This window comes from Lampetra planeri, chromosome 40 (genome assembly GCF_965212315.1).
Source record: "Lampetra planeri chromosome 40, kcLamPlan1.2.h2, whole genome shotgun sequence".
Lineage (NCBI taxonomy): Eukaryota > Metazoa > Chordata > Hyperoartia > Petromyzontiformes > Petromyzontidae > Lampetra > Lampetra planeri.
In genome coordinates this window covers 6,281,712-6,309,626 of record NC_136146.1, presented here as the reverse complement: position 1 = coordinate 6,309,626, position 27,915 = coordinate 6,281,712, and the positions used below count along the sequence as shown (strand labels likewise).

At 48.0% G+C, this 27,915-nt stretch overlaps 1 protein-coding gene across 1 annotated transcript in view; it reads right to left on the bottom strand.

Moving 5' to 3' along the window:
* The window catches only part of LOC144731802 (metabotropic glutamate receptor 8-like), a 258,412-nt gene that overhangs the window by 132,439 nt on the left and 98,058 nt on the right, over positions 1-27,915 (bottom strand). Inside the window, exon 4 of the mRNA XM_078613050.1 lies at positions 14,213-14,348. Coding sequence (XP_078469176.1) covers positions 14,213-14,348 — 136 coding nt within the window. The remainder of the gene's footprint in view (positions 1-14,212; positions 14,349-27,915) is intronic.

Genomic DNA, 27,915 nt, shown 5'->3' with positions numbered 1-27,915 from the left:
TTTGGCACAGTAGGGGGCACAGCTGGTGCAACTACCGGTCATCTCAGTCAGCCATCCGGTGGCACCTGGGTCTGCCCCGAGACCTCTTGTCAGCGAGCCTTCGACAACTCACGTGGCCTCAAAGTGCACCTGGCCTGGTACAGGCGCCGTGGTGATGTCACCGTCACTGAGTGGAGAATGTCGGGTATTGGTATTTGTATTGGTGTGCTCGCTAACAGCACTTGTCAAAACAGTCTGTTTAGGCTATACGAGGGATCTTTGTCTTTATCATTGTTGCAAGCTAAGAGGAGAGTGGTGGTGCAGCGGTTAGCGCACTGCGCTACGAACCCGGTGTCCCGAGTTCGATTCCTGCTCACGACCACCGACACCAATTGACGATTCTCTGAGCCGGTCCTGGGACTCCCCGAGATCGACTCAGAATCAAATGAGCACCTGGTGCGGTGTGCAAACATCGCAACGAGGGAGACAAAGGCGGCCGGGCGTGGTGCTGCCCCCCCCCCTCCATCGTGTGCCACAGTGTCGCCCTTCATATGTGATCTCTAATAGCACTTGCCCCAAAAGTCTGTTAAGGCGATACGGAGGAATCTGCGTCTTTGTTGTGAGTCACTGCGACCAACGTGACTCATTACAATCCAACCCTTGTTGGTTTGCCGCTGCACAGCCGTCTTGTGTCACTCTGCAGGTTTTAATCCGTCCGTGCATTTGTGCTGTGCAATTGTTTATCTCATAAGGGGCCGCAGTTTTCGGAGCAGAGCCAGCCAACGGCACCGTTTTCGAAAGTTCCTCGGCATGTGGCCGAGATCCATCGCCACTCGCCAGCCCTCCTGTCCCGTAATCATCGAGCACCGTGATCCGTGAGCACCATGTTAGCCTATCGAGTGGCTATTCAATAAGCTGGAGATGAATAAAAACAAAATTGCGGGGGAGATGATGTCGCGATAAACCTCCAACGGGTTATCAAAACGTAGGGCACAAAGTTTTGGAATGAAGCCAGCATGGATTACCTGACAAATACATTGCCCAAAATGTCGCCGATTGTATTTGCTTTTCTTTTAAGGGAATGTTATTGATGAGTGCTTTAATGATTATTCGCGTGTGGGTTATCACGTTTTTTTATAGGACACCGCGCCTCGATTCTTCCTCTTAACCTGCATTTTGTATCCACGGGATAACATGTGCAATCTTCTTGGTTCTTTCGGTAAAGTCACGTAGAAGGGAAGTAATAAAATAATAAAAATAAAACATAATAAAATAATTCTCACGATGTTTCGGCCACAACGCAAGCAGCCGTCTTCAGGTGAAGAATGAAACACTGCCAAGCTTGGAGCATATATATAAGCTGGGTTGGAGGTGCAAATTCTTTTGTCAAGGCGCTCTTCTTCCATCTCCAACCCAGCTTATATATACGCTCCAAGCTTGGCAGTATTTCATTCTTCACCTGAAGACGGCTGCTTGCGTTGTGGTCGAAACGTCGTGATAATTATTTTATTATGTTTTATTTTTATTATTTTATTACTTCCCTTCTACGTGACTTTACCGAAAGAACCAAGAAGATGAATTCCTGCAGTCACGAATGCTTTAAATCGAAACATGTGCAAGGTTATATGGACGTGCCAGCAGTGCCTCCCACATTTCTATCGGCTGGTTCTCCACTGGCCGTTTTACCAGTTGCGCTAGAACCAGAAACCGGGATACGCTGACCCCACGCTGTGTCTGAATATGGTTTGGGGCCAAGCAGGGCCAGGGGCGGGGATAATGACGCGTACATTGTGCGTGACATTCGGTGAGTGCACGGTAAGGACACCAGCGCACACCACGCCAGTGCTTCTCAACCTTTGTTGGCTACTGGTACCCCCCCCCCCCCGTTGTTGAATTTTGTTTAAAACGAGTACACCCCCCCCCCCCCATCCTTGCCTGACCCAACGTGGTTCTGAGAAGTCAGAAATCAACGTGTGAATAATGAACATCAATATTTTAACCAATTGTCCACTTTGTGAGAGGTATGACCTAACTAGCTGCTAGTAACTGCAAGCAAATTAAAACAAAGTCAGCGGACGCTCTGCGCGCGAGACGTCATTAGTTTACTGGCTGCTCTTGTAAACCTGCATTGTGCAGAATCAGGGAGCTTAGAAAGTGCTTTCATGTCGTTCCAGGTTACCATATCGATGCAAATTGTATCGTAGTTATTTTATATTGCCAGATCTATGCATCATTATTCACCAATGACTCTTACGTCCGATATGATTTCACATATTTATACATTATCTCACGTACCCACCTGGGGCATTGCCACATAGCCTTCAGGGGCCGTGTACCTCCGGGTTGAGAACCACTGCACTACACCACCCACACACGTCTCGACGCGCTCGTCGCACGCGACGTCGGTGGCACGGCTCGGGTTCCGCAGTGGAAAAATAATTTGGTGCCTTGTCAACCACGCCGGGCTGGCTCGGTGCTGCCCTGGCGCGGCTCGGTAGCGTGGTGGAAAATAATTAGCACCACGTGGAAATTTATAGGAGCCAAATAACTCTGAATGCACGTTGATTCTAAATGTGGAGGGAAAACCCGGATGACCCAGAGAATAATCCACGCGGCCACGAGAAGAGAGGGAGGAACGCAAACTACAAATATTACAGGCGTCACGGACATCCTGCATACGAGGCGAGGGGGATAACATCTTTTGCGAGGGAGATAACATCTCGCGAGGGAGATGACATCTTGCCATCGCGCCCCAACGAGCATCCCACGACGCAGGCGACGACGCCGCCGGCCACTTCTTCAAAACGGCCTCCGAGCGAAGGCCTCCGATCGGAGATATCCGTCAATCTGCTGCTTCCAACAGCCGGTGTCATCAATAGCAAGACACCCCCCCCCCCCGTCTGTACCACTGCTGCTATTACTCATACTTGCCGTTGTGTTCGTGTGTGTGTGTGTTGCGCGATGCAGCGAGGTGTCGTTAAGCTTGATGTATTGAATCCATTTGGCAGAGACCGCCCACTGGCTTGTTAGCGGCGGGTAATGTGACAAGCCATAACTAATCAATTGTTTTTACTCTCTCTCTCTCTCTCTTGCACGTGGCGTTTAAATGTCCCCCACCCCCCTACCCACTGCCACCGCGATAGAGAGCTGCCTGAGCAGGATGCCCGGGCTATTAAAATGCAATGCCTCCGTGTTGACAAAGAGACATGGGGGGGGGGGGTGGGGGGAAATAAACACACCATTAGCATAACCGTTTTCAGGCAGCGAAAATGAGCCTTGTTAATACGGGCGCAGATAAAAACACATTTCCGCGTGCGGAAAGAACAAACGCTCATATCGGCCTACCTTGTTTCGCATCGTGATTCATGAAGGAGGAAAAAAAAAACTGAACAAAATAATAATCCACGAGCATCTTTGAGCATAACACTCGCCCGATGATTATCACGAGGACAAAGATCCCCCGTATAGCCGAAACAGACTTTTGGAGCAAGTGCTGTTAGCGAGCACATTTGATGGCTGGAGTGGCACACGAGGGGGTGGGTGACCAGCACCTTGCCCAGTGGCGATGTTAACACATCGTACCAGGTACTCATTAAGGCTAAGTCGAACTACGTGATCCATTCAGGCTCAGTAGAACTCCGTGAGATCCAGGACCGGTTCAGATAAACGTCACTGCCAGGAGCAGGAATTGAACACGGGTGCCGTGTTTGGAGCGCAGGTCACGAGCCGCTACACTGCAGCTCCAAAGACAAAGACCCCCCGTATAGCCTTAACAGATTGTAAGGGCAAGTGCACTTAGCGAGCACCTATGAAGGCCGGGATGGTATACGAAGGGGTGGATGGCCAGCACCATTCCCGACCGTTTTTATCTCCCCAGTGGAGATGATTACACACCGCACCAGGTACTCATCTGAGACTGAATCGACCTAGGGGAGGCCCAGGACCGGTTCAGAAAATTGTCACTGATGTTGGCCGTGAGCGGGAATCGAACCCAGGTCGCCAGGTTCGTTACACACAAATACAAAGACCCCCCGTATAGCCTTAACAGACTGTAGGGGCAAGTGCTGTTAGCGAGCACCTATGAAGGCCGGCACGGCACACGCGGGGGTGGGGTGGCCAACACCACGCCCGGCCGCCTTTGTCGTCCTAGTGGCGATTTCTTTACACATCGCACTAAGTACTTATTTGAGGCTGAGTCGACCTAGGGGAAGCCCAGGACCGGTTCAGATAATCGTCACTGGTGTTGGCCGTGAGCGGGAATCGAACCCAGGTCGCCAGGTTCGTTACACACAAAGATCCCCCGCATAGCCTTAACAGACTGTAGGGGCAAGTGCTGTTAGCGAGCACCTATGAAGGCCAGAACGGTACACGAGGGGGTGGGTGGCCAGCACCACGCCCGACCGCCTTTGTCTCCCTAGCGGCGATGTTTACACACCGCACTGGGTACTCATTTGAGGCTGAGTCGACCTAGGGGAGGCCCAGGACCGGTTCAGATAATCGTCACTGGTGTTGGCCGTGAGCGGGAATCGAACCCAGGTCGCCAGGTTCGTTACACACAGCACACATTCACACACACACGGATGCATGTCAGCGACGGTGCCGGGGCAACATTTGCATTTACGTCTAATCCATGAAAAAGACAAAACTCAACCCACTATTAATGATGTGGTTCCTTTTAATAACGTCTGTGCAATTATGCCCGACCTGTGCTAACGGGCAACGGCACACAGGGCGGCAAGTGACGTTATAAAGCAAGCGGGCACGTGGCATTCATGAGTGCAATGCATGCCTACAAAATAATGACATTCCCCATTAAAGATCGTGTGTGTACACAGACGCGGGACAACCATTCAATCCCAGGCAGCACTTGCACCCGCCCCGAATCCCTTCCCCGCTGAGCGTGTTCACGCATTCCACGGGAAACCCCTTTCCGCGATGCAGGATAATTCATCCAAAGATGTAGATGTATCAGAGAATGGCACCGGTGCAGGCGGGCGAGATTGTTAATGGTCTAGATCAGCGGCCGGCAACCAAAATTAACGAGGGGAGACATTTTTGTTCGAATGCGGTGGTAAGTAAAAAAAATACTCAATATTTTAAGAGCCGTAACAACGCAACGTGAATATGAGACGGTGTTAGTCCTTAATGAGTAAGGGTCACGAAGCAGCAGTCCTTAAAGAGCCGCACGCGGCTCCGGAGTGCAGTGCCAACAGTATTCCCGGACCCCTGGATTAGAACGAAGATCCTTGGGAAGGAAGTGTCTATAATCTAGGACCCCATATCGCAAAGATAGGGTCCTTGCCTGTAAGATGGGCAAGCCCACCAGCATTGATTCAATCAAGGATGACTGCTGACGAGACTATGTATGTTGAAACCAGCCAATAGTCTGATTGTGTTTGAATTCATGCTGCTGATATTAGACACTCGCAAACAGGTGGCGCGGCCGATGTGTTGCGCAGCAAATGCGTTTTGATTCACGTGGGAAACTTTTTTTTGCAACACAATATGATATTGCAAATCAGTTCGAGTGCTAAAACCGGGTGGATCACGACATCGACGGACTGTTAGAGATCTCGACAGCTTGGGGTCGACTTCGCCCTGCGGTGCATTGATCGTGGCTGATGATCATGACGACGATGACGTTTCGCACGCGTGAAATCTCCGAGTGGAAATTCGTCGAAATCGGCGTTGATCGGTTGTGGGTGCTCAAACTAAAATATGCCCTCCCAGCTAACGCCACGAAGCGTCGATGTCAACGGGCAAAGGACACGCATAGGCAACTCCCTGTAAGGATTCCTCGGAATGAACCGCGTGTGATGATAAGAAGGTCATCTCGCGCACTGCGGGGAGCAACAACGCTGATACTTCACATTCGGACGTCCACCTTTTGACATTCGGCCACGTATCACACACACGTGGTGTTTTGAAGGAGTAAAACATAACAGCTGTTGATTCGTGCCTCATCTTCGCCATCGTCGTCACCCATCGTGTATTTTCTGCCCGTCACATTCCTATCTCACCTCTTCCTATTGTTCTCTATTGTCTCGCTCCGATATTATTTTCTATATCGTATCTGTGGGGGGGGAGGGGGAGGCGCTACGCTTGTTGTGATTGTTTGTGCTCCCACTTTGGGAATGGTGCACCCCTGGTCCTTTTATATCTCTGGACATTATGTTGATGCTGTTTTTAAGACAATAAAAAAATACACATTCCATGCGATGTCCTTCCCATTATACATAAAATATAAGTCTATGAGTCTATGGTCTCCGTGTGGGTCTATGGACCACGATGCGACGCAATGCGTCTATGTGAGTTGATGGGTCTCTATCCGAGTCTATGGGTATCTGAGTGAGTCTATGGATTTTTACATAAGTCTATCGGTCTATGTGGGTCTATGGATCTCTAAATGAGTCTATGGCCTCTGTGTGAGTCTATGGGTGTCTGTGTGACACTATGGGTCTCCGTGTAAGTCGATGGATCTCTAAATAATGATGTGGCCTCTATGTGAGTCTTTGGATCGTTATGTGAGTCTATGGGCCTCTATGCGAGTCTATGGCTTCTATGTGAGTCTGTGGGTCTCTACGTCGATCTATAGGTCTCTATTTGAGTCTACGGGTGTCTGGATGAGTCTATGGGTCTCCGTGTAAGCTTATGGATTTCTATGCGAGACTTTAACCCATTTGCAGGCTGGTGATGCGTTCATCTTGTGCCACACAGAGACAGCTGCCACTGGAGGTACCCTAGGCTAGATTACAGCAGGTCATTGAAATGGTTGACATCAGACGAGACGTCAGGCACCGTGAGTTGATGAGTCATGTGAGCAAACACCACGATGCATGCAAATCCTCACTGGCACGTTGCATTTTGGGTGGGCCTGTGGCAGTGAGGATTTGGTTGTTTGGCGTGGGCAGCTTTTCACCAGCAATGAGTTGACAAAGAGGGCCTCGTACATTCAGATTAACGATACAGATGACGACACACACGTGATCTGCGTGTCGTTTGTTACACGAGCGGTGTGGATGACCTATCCGCGTCGGAGGCGTGTCTACGTACGGTGCGAAAGAAGGTCAACATACTGACATCCATACGTGTCCCTCTCCCACCAGTGACACGTGCCGTGTCACTGGCGGGAGCTCGTGCTGTAATCAAGCACCCATTAAAGTGTGGCTTGCACCACACCAAGCTGCCTTTCATCTCCACAGTGCATATTTAAGGCTGAGTGGACTTAGGGGAAGCCTAGGATCAATTCAGATAATCACCACTGATGGTAGCCATGGCCGAAAATCGAACTCGAAATGCAGCGGGTTAAGCAAAGCCCCACCGCTCCCCAAAGTGGTATACAAATATCCCCCATTTAGCCTTCACAGACTCCAGGGGCAAGTGCTGTTAGCGTGAAGCACCTATGAAGGCCGGCACGGCACACGAGGGGTTGGGTGGCCAACAGCACGCCCGACCGCCTTTGTATCCCCAGTGGTGATGTTTACACACCACACCAGGTATTCATTTGATGCTAAGTCGATCTCGGTGAGTTCCAGGACCGGTTCAGATAATCGTCCCAGGTGCTGGCCGTGAGCGGGAATCGAACTCGGGACACCGGGTTCGCAGCGCAGCGCGCTAACCACTACACCCGCGCTCCCCATAAAAAGTGGTTATAGACAAAGATAAAGATCCCCCGTATAGCCTTAGCAGACTTTAGGGGCAAGTGTTGTTAGCGAGCACCTATAAAGGCCGGCACGGCACACGAGGAGGTAGGTGGCCAACAACCACGCTCGGCCGCCTTTGTCTCCCTAGCGGCGATGTTTACACATCGCACCAGGTACTCATTTGAGGCTGAGTCGACCTAGGGGAGGCCCAGGGCCGGTTCAAATAATCGTCACTGGTGTTGGCCGTGAGCGGGAATCGAACCCGGGTGGCCAGGTTCGTAGTGCAGCGCGCTAACCGCTACACTACCGTTACACGCACACACGCGCGCGATCGCACCCACGCTGTTTTTCTGTTGCGTCGCCTTCGTCTCATTTTGATTCATGGGTAATTTCCTGCGAGCTCCGAAGAATCGCCGAAGGCAGTAAAACGCGGAGCGAGTGATTGAGCGTGCCCAGGTGACCGGCGCACGGAGAGAGCACGCGGAGAGTGGACAGCAGAGAGAGAGGGAGTCTTTTGTTACGCGGTGGAGAGAGGAGGGGAGGTGGTGGGATCCTGGGTTTGTGGCTTCTGCCAGCGAAGGAGGGCCCACCATCATTACGGCTGGCATCTCTGAGTTACGGGAAACGTCGGCGTGCATACGGTGAATGCAATCAGCGGGTGCAGGCATGTGGTTGAGCAGCTGGGTGGCTCATTCATTCAAGGGGGGGGGGGGCAGCCAGTTCCACGCTAATGAATGAATATAAATACTTCAGCGAATATATACAGGATGAGTTTTTTTTTCCATTAAAACAAAAATTGGACATGGGATATCTTCGTTTATGCGCAATTTGGGATTTGATACGTTTGTGTTTTCAGATTTAAATTCATTAACTTTGCATGAGTCTTGATTGTTTTGCCACTGCATATGATTGATTCCACACTGCTGAGCGTGGTGAAGTATGGTCAATTAACTCCTACGGCTGCATGGCATGGGGAAACCCTCATCCAGCAATGGACCGACAAAGCTCTGTACGTGCATTATGTTTATTTTTAAATATATTTATACACGTAATAAAAAAAACAGTAAACGTAAATTTTAACTTTTTTACATTTTTATAATTTCAGCAAAAATAATCGTCAACACCAGGAAATGTGTGGGAGTAATGTAACTTCCGATGACTCAACTTCCCGTGATGTCACATCATTGTTGGATGGATCTGAAACATTGTTTTAATATTTGGTTTGGGATTACCTAAAACTTTATCTATGCCGGGCGTTTGGAATTTTGGCATAATTTGAAATTGGTATTTCGTCCCTGTGCGTGTTTGTGTGCTTTAAATAATGAACAGTGACCAGCAGAACACGTTTCGAACCAATTTTTCTGCTGTGGTGTCACGCTCCATGTGCATATATCAACATCCTCAGCGGCCATGGTCAATCCACCGCTGGATGAACGCCTCCCCCAAGCCATCTCCATCTCCCACGGCTGACATCGTTGTTGGCGCATTCGCTCCTTTGGCTGCGACTCCACCGTTAGTCTCGACCACCGGTCATCAATTTGCCTTCGAGGAAAATTATTACGTATGCACATGCCTACGTATATACACGTGTGTGTGTGTGCCTATGAATCCGTGCAGCGGGGGGAGCGGTAACATAGCAGCCAGCGGCCTGCGAACTGAGTGACTATGATCTGAACTGGGCCTGGGCCTCCCCTAGGTCGACTCAGCCTCAAATGGGTACCTGGTGTGGGGTATAAACATCGCCACTGGGGAGACAAAGGCGGCCAGGCGTGGTGTTGGCCACCCACCCCCTAGTGTGCTGTCGGCCTTCATAGATGCTCGCTAATAGCACTTGCCCGTACAGTCTGTTAAGGTTATATGGGGGATATTTGCCTTTGTGTAGCGGTAATGCTTCTAATTGCTTGACAAAATTAGTTCATTATGGCCAATTTTTGAGTAGTTGATACAAAAAAATCCCCCAATCGTATACAAGAGGTGTATTGATCGCATGCAACGCGGTACAAATACTTATCGAGTCTCATATTTTGCGGAAAGTATTCAGTTATAAGCAAAGGCTCAATGGTATCCTGCCAAACTACAGCTTTGTAGGCTGTTCAAAGCATCATTAGAATTGGCATTAAATGGGCTGCCAGGACCTTCAAAATCCTTCCAATGTGCTGTGGGTGGCGTCGGGGGCACCTGGTCCTCGAACACATTTGATTCCCGGTCTTAAACAATGCCAGCGGCACCGAGTCAACCCCTGTGCTGAGTCAACCCTTGTGCTGAGTCAACCCTTGTGATGAGTCAACACTTGTACCAAGTCAACCCTTGTACTGAGTCAACCCTTGTAGCGAGCCCACCCTCGTACCGAGTCAACCTTGTAGCGAGTCAACCCTCGTACCGAGTCCACCCTTGTACCGAGTCAACCCTTGTACCGAGTCCACCCTTGTACCGAGTCAACTCTTGTCCTGAGTCAACCCTTGTACCGAGTGAACCCTCGTACCGAGTCAACCTTGTCCTGAGTCAACCCCTGTACCAAGTCAACGTCGTCTCTCCACGGTTGATTCTGCCCCAACGTTGCAATTCGGTGCAGAAAGGTCAAAGTGAAGTGCTGCTCATCTGCAGTTCACAGTCCTCACCGAGCGGTGTCAATCCTCCCCGTTGGGACTGCGAGTACCATCAATGAGAATAAGAATGTTAGAGGACATACCCACCACTTGTTCCACAACTTCAGCTGTAAAATATGCCAGTTAGCGTTTTTATTTGACATTTGCCTGCAATTCCAAACGTTGATCTTAGATTCTCATTGTAGTTATGTTTGTTATCGTGTCATCTAAAAATAAAGAAGACTTCAGATTTATGTACGCATTCAGTCAACTTACATATATGTGCGTACATGCATGCACATCGTACATTCTGTATTCATTGGATTTACATCTATCTATATTTTAACCATATTGACATTCCACATTTAGAGATGAATTTTTCATGTCAAATAGCATAACGAAGTTGACTCAGTGTATATATACATACGCATACATATATGAACGTTGGTTACACAATTTAACGTCCAGCCCTTTGTCAATAAACTTCCGGATGAAGGCCTCGAGATACCGTGACGGTATGGGGTTGTCCGGCCATACATCACCACTCTGGTTAGTGCGTAGTCACTACGTTATTGTTATCAGCTTTAACGTTTCTCTATCCCCTGTGCTGTTATTCAATGTCTTTCCATTGTGCCTAATACATATTAATACTGGTAGGAACCTCCTGGTTACACCAGCCCATAGGGGGTTATTGTGTCCTTCCGTCCGTCGTGCAGGGAGGGGCTGGGTCGGGAGAGGAGGGTGGGGAGGGGCTGGGTGGGGGGTGTGAGGGGTAGGGCTGGGTGGGGAGGGGCTGGTCACCCCGTGGTACCCTTATAAAACTCAACGTTTAACCTACTCACGCCGGCTTGTGCCCGCCCTCACAGTCGGGCATATTTGAGGAATACACCACGCCGCCGTTGACCCTGGCCATTGACCAAGCAACCCAACGTTCCTACCAGCTCCCTCCGCAGGAATGTGTTTGGGGTGGGTGGGGGGTGGGGGAATTCCCTTCCCATTTTGAGAATGCAACAATAAAACATCGTCAAACACGTGCGCGACAGTCGGTGATGCGATATTGGTGAGAGGATTAATTGCAGATTTGTTGTTTCGTAGTTTATTCATGCACTCCAGAGTGCCATCGTGTAGTGATGAGGTGTTATTAATTCGTAATTTTACGTAAACACATTACCTTCGATGTAACCAGTTTACATTTATTAAAACGTGATTATGATATATGGACAACAACACGAAATGGTAAACGAGCAAGCTGGATAATCGATGCGTTATCGAACGGCTTTCTTGTTATCGCGTGAGAATGAAATAAAATTATCCAAGCGAGTTCAGGATCAAAATGAAGAGGAGCTGATGTCACCACACCTCTCTCATCAGAATCTCGATTGAGACTGGAGGAATCCGATGAGCTGTGCCACTCTTTTGTTCACAGATGTCCAGTCGGGGTGGGTGAGAAAAATTGGCAACAATAACCAATAGGAAGGTAAACTAAGCACTTAACAAAAAAACACAAGTAAAACTAAACTATAGATAGTTTTGGTATCTTTACAGGTGTAATAAAGGTCGTGGAAGCGACTTCTGGAATCCGGTCTTTATTTGTCTTTCTTTACAACACTCCTTCATGCTGCTGACAGACAGCGTGAGAGGGATAGAGAGAGAGACGTGGCAGCCTGGACCACGTGGCAGCCTGGACCACGTGGCAGCCTGGACCACGTGGCAGCCTGGACCACGTGGCAGCCTGGACCACGTGGCAGCCTGGACCACGTGGCAGCCTGGACCACGTGGCAGCCTGGACCCCCGCTCTCGCGTGGCCTCTTCCCTTCGTTCGTTCCAGTTCTGACCACGTGTTGTTCGTTTCCACTCCTATTTAATACCCGGGTCACGTGGTACCTTTCCATCAAATCCTGGTTAGCCTCTATGGAATCTTCCAGACTCCAGCGTAGGCTTCCGGGACCACGCCCCTGACTTGTCTCCCCATTGGCTGTGGCTAAAGCCAGCAGAACCAATCCTCTACTTACAGCTGTCACCTTCCCATTACGTCAGGGCCACGCCCCTAGGCTTCCCCCCATTGGCTATGGACCAGGACCGGCAGAGCCAATCATCGTGACGAGTTGTGATCCGTCAGCGACCCGGATATATCCTCACATTACACAGGTAAAGCCCACTGAGCCGTTAGCTTCTTTTCCAGAAGCGACCTAACCATCGCAAATGGCAGCTCAACGAAGTGGCTTATCATTATCATCATCATCACCATAGAGGTAAAGTCGCGCTCAGATTGTAAATGTTGTGGCATGGCTCTCCAACACACCGGTGTGCTGTACTCGTGACGAATTGGCCACGTTCTGTTAACCTGACAACCCTTACTAGTTGGCTGTGTTGGGTGGTTGCGGGTTTTCACGACACAGTTATATATTTACGCGATGTAACCCAAAAGCCTCTATTTTGGATCATCACCATCCTCACGCTTTCCGCCATCTGCCCAAACTCCACAGCTGCTGGACTCGTGCCTCGGTAGCCACCAATGCCAACAACAGCCACCACTCGCCACTCAGTGCCGGTGACGCCACCACGGCGCCTGTGCCAGGCCAGGTGCACTTTGAGGCCACGTGAAGTGTCGTAAGGCTCGCTGACGGGAGGTCACGGGACAGACCCAGGTGCCATTGGTTGGCTGACTGAGATGACTGGTAGTTGCACCAGCTGTACTCCCTACTGTGCCAACTTTGTGTTTTATCCGCCCGGCGCTCCGCTCGTTGTTGTGAGCGTCGCTCCTCTGCCCTCCGTTGTTACTGGAGGGCGACTGCCTCCACTTGCCCAGTAGCAGCGACCTTCACGAGCCTCCTCATCAGAGGCCGATCCTGACACCGCTGGTACCAGTCGTCTGCAGGTCCACTCAGCTCCACATCCTCCCGTACTGCATCAGTCCATCTCATCGCCAGCCTACACCTCCACCTGCTCCCCCATCTTGCGCTGTCTCACTGTAGCTGCTGTGAGCTCACCTGCGATTCATCGCACGTCTAATTGTGCGCTCCATTTTCCACAGCTACAGGTAGCCAGGTGCGTTATTTTAAAATGTATTATAAGTGAATGCAATGGTGATCAGGGAACGGACACCAAGCCCCCATTGTACCGACTCATCTTTGATATCATCTCTCACTTCTTGCTGATCCCAGTTCGTTTCTCATAATAATTCATAATAACGGTGTATTTTGTTGGCTTAGATCGCACGAATATAAATGTGTTGTTAAACCCGCCACCACCCGACACAGCCAATTAGTGAGGTGTGCCACGTAAACAAAATCTGCCCGCCAATTGGTTCCCACTTGAGTGTGTTGGAGAGTAAACACAACACATCTTCGTTTCTTTCGGTGAAGTCGCGTAGGTATAAAATAAAATTAATCACGACGTTTCGGGCGCAACACAAGCGTCCGTCATCAGGTGTTGCCACCATCTCCAACTTGCGTCTGCCGTGCAGCGAAGCGTCACCCGTGCTGCAGGCCGCTGCTCACAGCTCACTCATCTCTGAATCTTGTTCATCTCCTTTAAATCTCACCAATCCGTCCTGAGCCACTGTCCTCCTTACTGTCACCATAGCTACACCACGACTTTTAGTAACCCCCGCTCCCCCCCCCCACCACACTCTTTGTTAACCGGGATAATTTAACGTGTAATTTTATAATTTTTGTAAAGCGCCTCGGCTAAGGGCGCTGGAATTATAAATCTACGGCAGATAAGATGAGAAAACGCCAAATGGCCGACGAACTAAAAACATTCGCATTCACGTGCGTATATATGTTGAACTTCTTTCGCACCGTACACAGCCAAACCGTGCTAATCGGAGGTGCACAGAGCGGAGTTCGGCTGAGACAGTTCTTATGCGTCTTCCCCGGGAAGACCCCAAAAGGAAGGGGTGCAAACAGCAAACAGCCACGAGCAAAAGAACGAACGAACGAACGGAGGGAGGGAGGCAGCGAGAGTAAATCGTCATTCCCCAAGCCCCCCCCCCCCACGTACTGGATGTCGTCTTCGTTGGCGAACATGATGACGACGCGCGCTGTGGACGTGTCGAGCAGACGCTTGATGATCTTGTCGTACTCCCCGGGCCTCGGTTCGCGTGGGATCTTGAGTGACTGCGCGATGCACACCCCGCCTGACGGAGAGCGAGCAAGCCACAAGCCACAGGCAAAGCGTCAAAACCGTCGCTCTGCGTGTTGACCCCGCGTCTGTTTGTGGGGGGCAACCGTTCCTTTTGCCGTGCAACGGATGCAGTTAGGAGGACTGTCGAACACCTTTGGCGGGGTGGGGGAGGGTCACACAACATCATCCCGTATGGACTTAACAGACTGTTGGTGCAAGCAAGGCCGGATTAAGATTTGGTAGGCCCCTCTATGGCTACGGGGACTGTGAGCCCCCCCCCCCCCCCCCCAGTAATATTTTCAAAAGAAAAACAAAGTTGAATTATTCTTCTTGGTTCTTTAGGTAAAGTCACGTAGAAGGGAAATAATAAAATAATAAAAATAAACATAATAATATAATATAATAATACAATAAAACAATATAATATAATAAAATAATATAATAATGGAATAATATAATACACTAATATAATAAAATATAATAATAATAATATAAAATAACATTATTATTTTTCGATTTAAAGCTTTCGTGACTGCAGGGATTCATCTTCTTGGTTCTTTCGGTAAAGTCACGTAGAAGGGAAATTATAAATTAATAAAAATAAAATATAATAAAATACAATTCTCACGACGTTTCGGTCACAACGCAAGCAACCGTCTTCAGGTGAAGAACAGGTCTGTCGGAAAGACAGTGTGAAGCTTTAAATCGAAATTTAAAGTTGAAGATTTTTTACTTTTACAAGGCTAACTAACAACGAATACAATTCAGCATTCACAAATTGAAAATAACTTTTCACTTCATCTCTGGAGGCCCTCGAGCCCCTGGGCTGCAACCCGTAAAGCCCCGTGCCTGAATACGGCCCTGGGTGCAAGTGCTGTTAGCGAGCACGTGAACATGAAGGGCTGGCACGGTACACAAACGGGTGGGTGGCCAGCACCACACCCAGCCGCCTTTGTTTCCCCAGCGGCGATGTTTATCGCTCCGTGTATTCGTTTGAGGCTGAGTCGACCTAGGGGAGGCCCAAGACCGGTTCAGACAACCGTCATCGGTGTTGGCCATGAGCGGGAATCGAGCTCGGGACGCCGGGTTTCGTAGTGTAGCGTAGCGCTAACCGCTACACCACCGCTCCCCTCATACGCGCATGCACACACACACACACGCACACACCTCCGTCACGTCCGTCCCTTACATTGACAGAAGTGACTGAGCACGGGTAAATGATAAACACAGTGTCGTCAGATCAAACAAAGAAATCCCCTCCAGTATCTCATTCGTGTGGTTAAGATGATTGCAGTCCTTCAATAGCTGGATGCTTGCTATTCAACAGCAGGCATGCAAGCAGGGACTCGTTTCAGCCAGATCTGTCCAGATTTGTCAAATAGAAAATATATCCATACCCAGCGCAACCACATCCGGTAGCATCTCTCGTTCGTGGATGTGGTTACCTCGGGTTGCCAAACTTGTCCTGATATTTCGACGGTCATCCTCTTTTGAGACAGCCACCGTCGTGGCGAAATCTGTGAGCCGTCTTTGGACATTCAAAGTGCCGGCTTTTGTCAGTTGCGTAGTAATACTAATAATGTTGACAATCCATGACGTAAGACAACGTGATAATTGTTTTTTTTACCCTTCTATCTGGCAACAAAACTGACATCTTTTTACAAGGAGTCATGTTTGCATAGACCGCAATACCTGCAGTCATAATACAAACAAAAGACATAACTCTGATAATGTATGCACTGTCCTTGAAGTTGATTGGTCCACACCCGAGACAGCTTTCCTTAGAGCCTAGTCTCACATGGGTTGGACCAAGGTGTCAGTTTTGTTGCCAGATAGAAGGGTAAAAAAAACAATTATCATATTTTACTGGCAAATGAGGTTCCCATAGTGTAAGACAACGTGAGACATCCTTCATCTTTTTCTTCCCATGATGAGTCCCGTTTTTTTTTATGTACCTCGGACGTAGCGACTCTAACGACGTAAAAAAAAGACGTCTCACCATCTCGCTTCCAACGGCAGAGGCGCGCTTTGTAACAGGCGTTGTTCAATTTGCCCCCTTCAAGATTGTGTGAGCTGTCACGATTCAGAGTGAGGGTTGCAACCCCTGAGCGACTAGTGTGGACCGTACATCGGACAGTCACATAATTCAGATAGGTTATTCTCATTACCGTATTCATGGATTGTATTATATTGTTCTGGCTTAAGCTAAGCGCTGAATATAACAGCGGTGATTTTCGGATGTAGTGTATGTATGTTGAACTTCCTTTGCACCGTACCTAGCCAACCGTGCTATTTGGAGGTGCAAGGGAAGGGAAAATAAAAACTAAGCACTAAAAGCAGTTCTAAAGAAATCTGTTTGAAATCTAGTTAATTTCAAAGTGTGTAGCTTCAGTGGCCTCTGAATATCATCTGAGCGTTCCAGACGGCCGCAGAAGCGCCTCTGAAAGCCGCGAGATGCAGTGCCCGTCTTTGTTCAATGGCTAGCAGTCAAAGGCCACTGCAAGGATGATCGGGGTTTGCGTGGTGGTTATGTTCTTTGACGAGATCAGCAAGGCATTGTGGTTTATTTATGGAAAGCACTGTCTTTGGCTTCCTAACATCTGAAGGAAGAGCGTTGCAGACTATACTGCGTGCCTCATTTTACATTAAAAAGCCACAGATACACATCGGGCCCAAGGTGCAACTAACGGCAGGTTCATCTTCTTGGTTCTTTCGGTAAAGTCACGTAGAATGGAAATAATAAAAATAAAATAAAACATAGCAAAATAATATAATTATTTAATAATAATATAAATAAAACATAATAACATAATATAATTATTTTATTATGTTTTACTTTTATTATTTTATTATTTCCATTCTACGTGACTTTACCGAAAGAACCAAGAAGATGAATCCCTGCAGTCACGAAAGCTTTAAATCGAAATTTAACGGCAGGTTGTCGTGCATTCATCTCTGGGTGAAACGTTGTTGTTAAGGGCCTGGGCAGCCTGAAAGTGGTTCCTGAGAGACCACTGAGACCAGCAGTGGCCGTGACGCAATGGGGGTGGAGGGGGCACACGCAGAAACCATCCTGGTGAGACGACAGAAGAGATTTCGCACGGACAAGAGAAGTGCAGATGAGACGGGAGGCGGAGTGAAATGGGAGAGAGCGATATCGACAATGGAGACGGAGGCGGAGTTACTCGAACGAGATGAGAACAGAGGGATGCAGATCAGATACGGACTCGAGGGGTAATCATTCGCTTTTACGTTAATGAGCGTATTCTGTTAAGATCCCCTCGTATTCTTATTACACGCCTTTATTATTGGTTTAACACGTAGGCTTTCGCAACCAATATCATCCATAATATAGGTTTTTTTGGGGTAAGATCCCGTAAATATACAAATGTGTCGTTAAACCCGCCACCACCCGACACAACCAATTAGTAAGGTTTGTCACGCCTTTATGTAATGAACGAAACAGTAAGACTTCTCAAATCTGGCTGTCGCCTGATAAAGCTAGTTGTAATTACTGGCGAAACGTCGTACTCAGATTTGAAATGTTGTGGCTTGGCTCTCCAACACACCGGTTAGTGCTGTACTAGTGACGAATTGGCTACGTTCTGTTTGCGTGACAAACCTTACTAGTTGGCTGTGTCGGGTGGTGGCGGGTTTAACGACACATTTATATATTTACGCGATCTAAGCCAAAATAACCTCTAATATGGACTTTTATTATTATGCTTATTACACACTTTTTTTGAACTTGCCGTGTTGTCTATTCATCTTATTTGGACGCTTAATATCTTCGGATCTACGAAGCCTAACGAGCTAAAATTTTCTTCAGACTCGAGCCACGTGACAACTCAGTATTTTTTCAGTTTTCAGTTTCATTTTTTTAGTTTCATTAATTTGGTATAGCCCTGTGAGCCATACGGCTCTTGAATCGGGTGCAACCGCAACAAACAAAAACATGAAACAAAAACATGAACAAGAAAACATCTTAAAGTGACGATGTGACTGTGTGCAAACAGAAAATCCAGGAAAAGGCAGCAAAATATTCCACAAAAAGCACCGTACACCAACGCTGTGTGCAAAAATCCCAGTTGGATGCAAGTCAAACAACAACAACCTCAAGACAACTTAGATTAAGGCCATCAGTCTAACTCCATACTACAACAAACAAACATGGCCAAACCAATGATGATTGTTGATTACATAAAAAAAAACGGTCCAGGTCCCGCCGATCATGCGCCTATTCGTGATTCTAATTACATTTTACTAATTAATCTTTGTCCATTTCACCCCTTTTTGAAATCTCGAATAGTCGCGCCCAACAAACGGGGGGGGGGGGGGGGAGGAGCAAACGTCTCGGCCAATCAGAGAGCGGCTGCTGGACAGCCTCTGACCAATGAGAGGTCACGTGCTGTCATCGCCGCTCCGTCATGGCGCCGGAGCAGACGCTGTGGTTCCCTCTAAGCGCAAGACCAGCAATTATAATCACTACTATTGCTCAAATGAATACATATTCATAATCTTAATAATTAGTGTTATCGTTTGCTTTGCACACGCTCGTTCTGACGCGCGTAGGGCAACGTGGTTATGCTGAAGTTGAGCGAGCAGTGGAAAACCGTGATCATGTCTTACAATTAAATGCCCGTGATGTTATCCTGATTTTGATTGACAACGTTTTCGAATGATTATTGTTGATATAAATGCTTAAAGTGCTATATTTATGCAATGCTTAATACGGATTCGCGATATGCACTGTTGTCCATATGCGTGCATTATAGCACTACCGTCTTTCATACCGTGCAGTGCTTCATGATCGCGAATACGACACTTATAAACGCGTTATACGTCTCTTCTTGTCATGAATATCATTTCACGACTTTTGCAATCGGCATGATCGTTATTCTAATTGTAATAGCCGTGATGCGTGCCATCAACATTTCATAACGTCGAGTGTTTTTGTGTTAGCAATGCGCATGATTTCCATTTATTGTAGGGTCAAGGTTTGACACAGGCAAAGCCATCATTGTCATCTCATCAGAGCCATATGAACAATTGGGTGAAAAACAAGCTTTTCAATGCACACACTTTTATTTGCACTCTATAATATTATTTTGACCGCAGAATCTATCGCTTTCGATGTGCTCAACAAAAGTGGGTGGCTTGCATAAAAACAAACATCGAAACGACGGCACCCACCTTTAACCGGCACATCAAATGTGATTAATTCTGGGGATCAACATAATGCATATTCGAATTTCGAGTGCAAATAAAGTTCGTATTTAAAAGCTTTGGTTTTTTTAATCTTTTTTTTCTCAATAATTTTAAAAGGTAAAAAAATGTTTTGGCACCCATGAGCTATTTGGGGAACGAGGCGCTCTGCTTGGATTGCGTTTTGCCCGTCTCCGCCATCGCTCCAGCGGCTCCCTCTCTCAAATCCCCGGAGTTGTCCTCAAACTGTGTCACAAATATTTCTAGTTACAAGGCAAGAGGAGGTTTCCCAGATGAATTTGCCCAGACACCGGGGAGGTGGAGGAGGTGGAAACAGGAGGAGCGGCGGGGCGGGGGGGAAAGAGGGAGAAGGAGGACGAGGGGGGTGAAGAGTAGGAGGCAAAGGAAGACGGGTGGAGGAGGGGTAGCAGCAGGAGGAAGAGGGGGGGGCACGAGCCGCTTGACGTCACGTAGCTCAGGGCGCTCGTCAGGGAAGTGACGTCCGCTTGACAGCCGATGTCAGCCGACGGTCCCCCCCAGTGCACTCGTTTGGATGCTAATTTAACAATGTTTTTTCGGACCTCCCGGTGAAAATTGGGAGAGCGTGGCGATGCCATCACGGAATGCGTAATCCATCCGTGGGAGGTTACGGTAATGAAGTCGGGAGTTTTGATTGAATGCGGTGCTCTCTTACTGGAGGCCAGATCATATGGAGGTGCCCAAACGAGCAATAACACAGTTGATAATAATTTGTAGACATTGTCAACCTCACTGCCAGACGAAGGCCTACTTAAACTGTGCTTGGTTTAATTACACTTCGCCACGCTAAGCAACAACAACAAACCTATTCCACGCAGTTGGTCGAGGCACGCACCGACCTTAGTGAGCCCCTAGCAATGCATCCATTTCCCCAGTGCCGATATTTCAATGAACTGCATTGTGGTACTCACTTAATGCTGAGCCAAACCAAGCGGAGACCCAGGACACATTCCGATATCGACTCGCCTCTTTTGTGTTCGCCGTGTCTCGAGTCACTGATTTCGTATCGCAGTGCACAAAGCACGCACCGCGTCTCCCCCTCGTATCGCGCTCAACGCCATCTTCAAGATCGCCCGTGGACTCACCACCACTTACACCCCCCACCCCCACCCTCTAATGTTCCCCTACACCTCCTGCGAGCGCTCTCCAGTCCAGCAATCAAGGCCTTTTGTAAGATCCCCAAAGTCATCTGAAAATCTGTGGGAGGTCTCGTGCTCTCTCTCTCTGTGTCCTCTGCTGGTGCTTGTGGAGTCTGAAATTCTATCATAAATATTATTTTTACCAGGTAAGGCCCCACTCGGCTACATCTCTCTTTTTCAGAAGCGACTTGGCCACATTTTATAGTTCAACGAAGTGGCTTATCACCACGTGGGAATTTATAGCAGCCAGATACGACAAATGCGTGTTTCTAAATGTGGAGGGAAAAACTGGAGGACCTGGGGAAAAATCCACGCGACCATGGGGAGGACGTGCAAACTCCAAATATACAGGCATCAGGGTCGGGATCGAACCCACAACCTCCTGTCTATGAAACTGTCATAGAGTTACATAGAAACTCATAAACAAAATGACTATTAGCATACCATAGTGACACATAGCATTATAAAGAAACCCACAGACGCACATAGTGACTCATGGGCTCACGTAGAGACTGAAATATCGACTGCCTTTTAGAATAACATATTGACTCATAGACTTATATACAGATACTTATAGGCTCACTTACAGATCCATAGACTCAGTGACTATATACTAGTATAACAGAGATCCATAGGCTCACATAGAGACGAGACTTATACAGATTCATCAACTCACAGAGAGACTCGTGTTTAATCACTTAAAATAAATTTCGATTTAAAGCTTTCGTGACTGCAGGGATTCATCTTCTTGGTTCTTTCGGTAAAGTCACGTAGAAGGGAAGTAATTAAATAATAAAAATAAAACATAATAAAACAATTCTCACGACGTTTCGGCTACAACGCAAGCAGCCGTCTTCAGGTGAAGAATGAGACACTGCCAAGCTAGGAGCTTATATATAAGCTGAGTTGGAGGTGGAAGAAGAAGAGCGCCTTAACAAAAGAATGTGCATATCAAGAGGAATTTAGGGGTTTCAAAGTCATATTATGCCCATGCATTATGCAGGATCAGCAGCACCAAAGGGAGGGGGGGGGGTAGCATTAACAAAGGGAGGGCATGTTAATAGTATGTAGAAGCAATGAAACATGTGAATGGGAGAACGGTGGCAGGAGATCCGCAGCGGAGCAAATAAAGCCTTCCCTGTGGAGAACACAAGATACACAGTTAATGCCAGTGAGTGGACTGCGGTCTGAAAGTCACCATAAACGTGAACAACAATCAGTTAAGATCCGAAGTGGTTTATTACGTCCTTCCAATGATTGCTGAGCCAGAATCCATCTTCTCGGTTGAAATTGTCTCTGTGTTTGTATATGTGGATCGCCTCATGAACGAATCTCTCATGGTAGCCAGATGGCTTGCAGCGAACCTCTGTCTTGGAGAAGTCAATGTCATGTGAACCCACTGAATTGTAACAGTGATCTGCCACGGCTGAGGTGTTTGTCCTACCGTGTTTCAGGTCAGCTTTATGTTCACGGATGCGGTCCGAGACATGTCGTTTGGTTTCTCCAATGTAACTGCTACCACAGAGGCAAATTAGTTTGTAGACGCCAGGGTACTGTATGTCTGGTACCACGTCTTTTACAGACGGTTCCGTCTGTAAAAGACAGTTACATTGGAGAAACCAAACGACATGTCTCGGACCGCATCCGTGAACATAAAGCTGACCTGAAACACGGTAGGACAAACACCTCAGCCGTGGCAGATCACTGTTACAATTCAGTGGGTTCACATGACATTGACTTCTCCAAGACAGAGGTTCTCTGCAAGCCATCTGGCTACCATGAGAGATTCGTTCATGAGGCGATCCACATATAGAAACACAGAGACAATTTCAACCGAGAAGATGGATTCTGGCTCAGCAATCATTGGAAGGACGTAATAAACCACTTCGGATCTTAACTGATTGTTGTTCACGTTTATGGTGACTTTCAGACCGCAGTCCACTCACTGGCATTAACTGTGTATCTTGTGTTCTCCACAGGGAAGGCATTATTTGCTCCGCTGCGGATCCCCTGCCACCGTTTTCCCATTCACATGTTTCATTGCTTCTACATACTATTAACATGCCCTCCCTTTGTTAATGCTACCCCCCTCCCTTTGGTGCTGCTGATCCTGCATAATGCATGGGCATAATATGACTTTGAAACCCCCCCGCCCACCTCCTACGCATTTACCATGAATATGCTAAATTCCTCTTGATATGCACATTCTTTTGTTAAGGCGCTCTTCTTCTTCCACCTCCAACTCAGCTTATATATAAGCTCCTAGCTTGGCAGTGTCTCATTCTTCACCTGAAGACGGCTGCTTGCGTTGTAGCCGAAACGTCGTGAGAATTGTTTTATTATGTTTTATTTTTATTATTTTATTACTTCCCTTCTACGTGACTTTACCGAAAGAACCAAGAACACTTAGAATAATCTTCTTGGTTCTTTCGGTAAAGTCACGTAGAATGGAAATAATAAAAATAAAACAATAAAATAATTCTCACTGTGAGATATAAATAAAAATAATAAATTATTCTCACTGTGAGAATTATTTTATTATGTTTTATTTTTATTATTTTATTATTTCCAATCTACGTGACTTTACCGAAAGAACCAAGAAGATGAATCCCTGCAGTCACGAAAGCTTCAAATCGACACTTAGAATAACATGGAGACTCACATCAAGACTCATCAACTCACATAGAGGCTCATAGACTTAATTACTACTTGATTAATATAGAGACCCATAGACTCACATACGAGTCCACAGGCAGTCACGACCATTTAGTCGACTGTCTGTTCATTGTTTCCGCAGTGGCGCACGATCGCGTAATCTCGCGCAATCACGCGCGCAATCCCACCAAATGATGCTCTCCCTGTAGATCTGCGCGTGAAGGCCACCGCAGTGGGTTGGATGTGCCGTGAAATGCCCAAGGTTCCACGCAACGCAGCCGGCCGGTGCTTTGAAGGTGGAGATTTAAATCCGGGAGGTTTTTGACTAGTGGGTGTCCGAGTGAACATCTGTCAGCCACAACCTTGACTCCCACTCAGCCTTGGCAATGGAGCAGTCGCACGTCTAGCTTTGCCAACTTCCTGAAAGGGGCACACAATGCACGGGTGCAGACTTTCGAATGGACCGGTCGACCAGTGATAGCCAGCGCTTTGAACCTGCTGGTGGCGGCGGATGTGGTCAACGCAGCGACCTGTCGGTTTAACACGTGGTCGTATTAGGAGGAGGCTTTCGGGACTAATGTTATTCATAATAGAGGTTTCTTTGGGTTAGATCCCGTGCATATGAATGCTGTCGTTAAACTCGCGAACCAGGCGACATAGCCAGATAGTAAGGTTTGTCACGTAACCAGTACATGCCAATGAGTTACTAGTACAGCACCCCTGTGCGTTGGAGAGCAAACCCACGGCGACATTTGCAATTCGAGTACCGTAACGTGTCGCCGGTAATTACAACCAGCATCATCAGGCAGCAAGAAATCGCCGGTGTGCTGAAGCAGGCACAGATTGACACGTTTGGTTAACGTGACGAACCTAATTAATTGGCTTTGTCGGGTGGTGGCGGGTTTAACAACACATTTGTATTTAGGGTGACCTGTGTTTGATTTACCGGCCGTGGCTATCATCAGTGGCGCGTGATATCTGATCCTATCCTGGGGCCCTCAGTCACCTTAACTGACCCGACATGGTAAAGTATGGTCAAACGATCCCTACCAATGACGTAGAAACGGTGGATGAACGGACAAAGGCTTGCTAATTATTGTTGTTGTTATTATAATAAGCGTAATCTATTACCAGTCGATGAGCGAGAAACAATACATCCTGTGCGAACAATGCATTTTAAACAACAAAGCGCTTTTTTTCCTTTCTGATTTCCACTTAGACAGTGAACCGGCAAGGAGCTGTGAAAAATCGCCGCTTTCAACGTCAGACGCGCATTTCGTAGTGAGGTGCGCGCGCACGCGCACGCGTGCCGGGAGAGACGCTTTGCTTTCCATTTGGTTGGCCAAATTCTCTTTAGCTGCTCTGACAGCTCGCGTGAGTGAATTCCCATTTGGGTGCCTGTGCCTTATTGATGCAAAAATGTTCAGATCCTCATTGCGCAGCTGGGGAAGCTCTCGGGGCGTGGAGGGGTGGGGCGGTGTGGATGGAGCTGAGTAAATCCGACAGCAGCAGCAAGCGACGACGGCATCGGAGCAGCAGCAGCCGCCACTGCATGTCGCCGAGATCTTTTGCAAAACAAAACCCGCGTCATCCTCTGCGATGCAATCCGCGCCAACAATAACAGCAACAACAACAACAACAAAGAAAAACAACGACGACTAGGACGACGCGAGAATGGGGCTTGCGGCTGCTGCGTGAATCTCACGGGCGAACAAAAATCCATTTACGAGCGTTCAGATGCGCGGGAGGCGAGGCGGGAAAAGTCCTCTGCCCCCATATACCGAAGAGGGGGAGCGCTCGATCTATTTTAATATTTCTCCCCGCCGCCCCCCTCCGCTCCCCAAATAGCTGCGCTTGCCTGTTCTGTGTTAACGCGTTCGTGTGGAACGGGAGAGGAGTACTCCTCCAGTGCGTTCGGTCTACCCGCACCTGCTGCGCGTCGTATCGGATGGATGGGCGAGGGTTGCGGGCGCTCCATCACACCCTCTCTCTCTCTTCCGATCGTCGGACGAGGCCCTTTTGCACCGCGCATAGCAGGCATATTTAATTGTTCCACAGACGAAAGCGGCCCATCGGCGGCGGCGGCGGCAGCAGCAGAGGCAATAAACAACTCCGAGCCTCAATGGTGCAGCGGGATTGGATGTCTGTTACAATTATTGTTCTTTTTGAGTGCTCTGGTAACTGCGCTCGGCTGTATTTAAATGAATAAAAAACTGCGTCGTGCGTAACGCGATTCAATCCGGGCTGGATTGAACGGTTGCCTACATGACGGCCGAGAAATTAATCGAACCTGAAATGAGCAAAACTGATGGCCACTTGGAAGTTGTGATGGTGGAAAAGGCTAGGACCATTTGTTTAAGCAGGATTTAGTTGATAATTGGTTTTTACCCTTCTATCTGGCAACAAAACTGACACCTTTTTTTACATGGAGTCATGTTTGCATAGACCACACTATCTGCAGCCATTATGCAAACAAACAACATAACTCTGATAATATATGCACCTTTTGGCGTCATATGTTCCAACCCATGTGAGACTAGGCTCTAAGGAAAGCTGTCTCGGGTGTGGACCAATCAACTTCAAGGACAGTGCATATATTATCAGAGTTATGTTTTTTGTTTGCATTATGGCTGCAGGTATTGTGGTCTATGCAAACATGACTCCTTGTAAAAAACGGTGTCAGTTTTGTTGCCAGATAGAAGGGTAAAAAACTAATTATCATATTTTTTACTGGCAAATGAGGTTCCAATGGTGTAAACAGGATTTAGTTTTTAAAAATGTCAATCTCCGATATCCTTTCCCTACTCTACGTTTCCTGGTCTCCCCCTCCCTTACCTGCCTTCACTTGGCCCCGTTTGTTCCGCTGTTTTCTAGACCACGGCTGGTACACACGTTGCTATGCAGCTCGCTTGGACTCTGCGTGCACCCTGGCTCTGTGTTTCCCTGCGTGATGCGCTGCATTGAAGCTAATAGGAAGTGACAGAAAACAATACTATTACACGAAAGCACCCCAGAGGACGTTGGCCACATAGATCAGCCTGCACGGTGGTGAGATGTTAACTACCTTGCCTGCTATACAGGATGTCGTGTATTCGTTCTCGACCCTGGCCACCTGTATAATAAGAATTTGCATCTCTCTGTCTCTTTCCATGGTCGTGTGTATTTTTTATCCGGGCCCTCCAGTTTGTTCCCTCCACATTTAGAATCAACGTACGTTTTGCAGCATTGGGCTGCTTTAAATGTTCACATCGCTTGTTTATTAAGGCACAGTGCACTGTCACGGAGACTCTACAAGACAAGCAAGGGCCTCTGGGTTAACGAGGGAGATGGAGCTCAGGGAAGCACGGCTCGATACGACAAACAGCCCCGGCGCGTCACGCGCGAGCTGCACGCAGCCCGATGGGACGGACCCCGCGCTGAAAACAATCGCGGTCATTGTGTTGCATCCTCCCCCCTCTCTTCCTGCTCTCCGCGCTAGCGACGCGATGCGGGAGATCAACGACTCTCGGAGCCGCGTCCACGTGATCCCCTGTCGTGGTTCACGACGGTGGTCGTCACCGCATCTTGCGCCTGAAAGCGGCCGTCTGGAACGCTCTCCGTTCCGATATGAGGAAGTCACTAGGAGCTGCGGTACGTTAAAGTCACCTTGAGCGACGAGCTAATTTCCTTAGGACTGCTTTTTGTGTCGAGTTTGTTGTTCTTCCGCCGCACCTCCGATTAGCATGGTTGGCTGCGTACGACGCGAAAGGTCGACGTGCTAGGAGGAAGGTCCATTGCCCGAAACGTCATCTGTTTTTTTATTTTTTTTATTTCCTTTTAAAACCACGTGGTGTCACCGTGGTCAGACAATGTGTTCAATACACTTCAAGGTAAAACGCAAAGGCACAGCGCCGCAATTTCTAGCTCACAAAACCGCTGGTGGAAAGGGCGTATCACTAAAGAGAGCTGCTCTAGGTAGTCAAATTTGACTCACTTGTTCACCTACCCATCGAGGCTGGCAGCCAGATGTGATGGATGAGGTAGGGAGTAACCATACTTTACCCCCACCACATGTGATCTGCCCGTCCACTAACTGTGTGGTGAACATATTTATACTTTAACACGTGGTAGGGGGCCTTTCGCGACCAATATCATCCATAATAGAGGGTTTTTTGGGGGTTTGATCACGTAAATATATGAATGTGGCTGTCGCCTGATGAAGCTAGTTGTAATTACTGGTGAAACGTCGTTCTCAGATTGTAAAGGTTGTGGCTTGGCTCTCCAACACACCGGTGGTGCTGTACGAGTGACGAATTGGCCACGTTCTGTTTACGTGACAACCCTTACTAGTTGACTGTGTCGGGTGGTGGCGGGTTTTAACGACACATTTATATATTTACGCGATCTATCCCATTAAAAAACCTCTATTATGGACATTTATACTTCCGGGTAAACAGGGGCTGTCATTGTGTGTGTGTGTGTTTGTGGGGGGGGGGGGTGATTTAATAAACTTGTGCCACTGTTTAAACTGCCACACCCGGAGATTGAATCGTTTCACAGTGC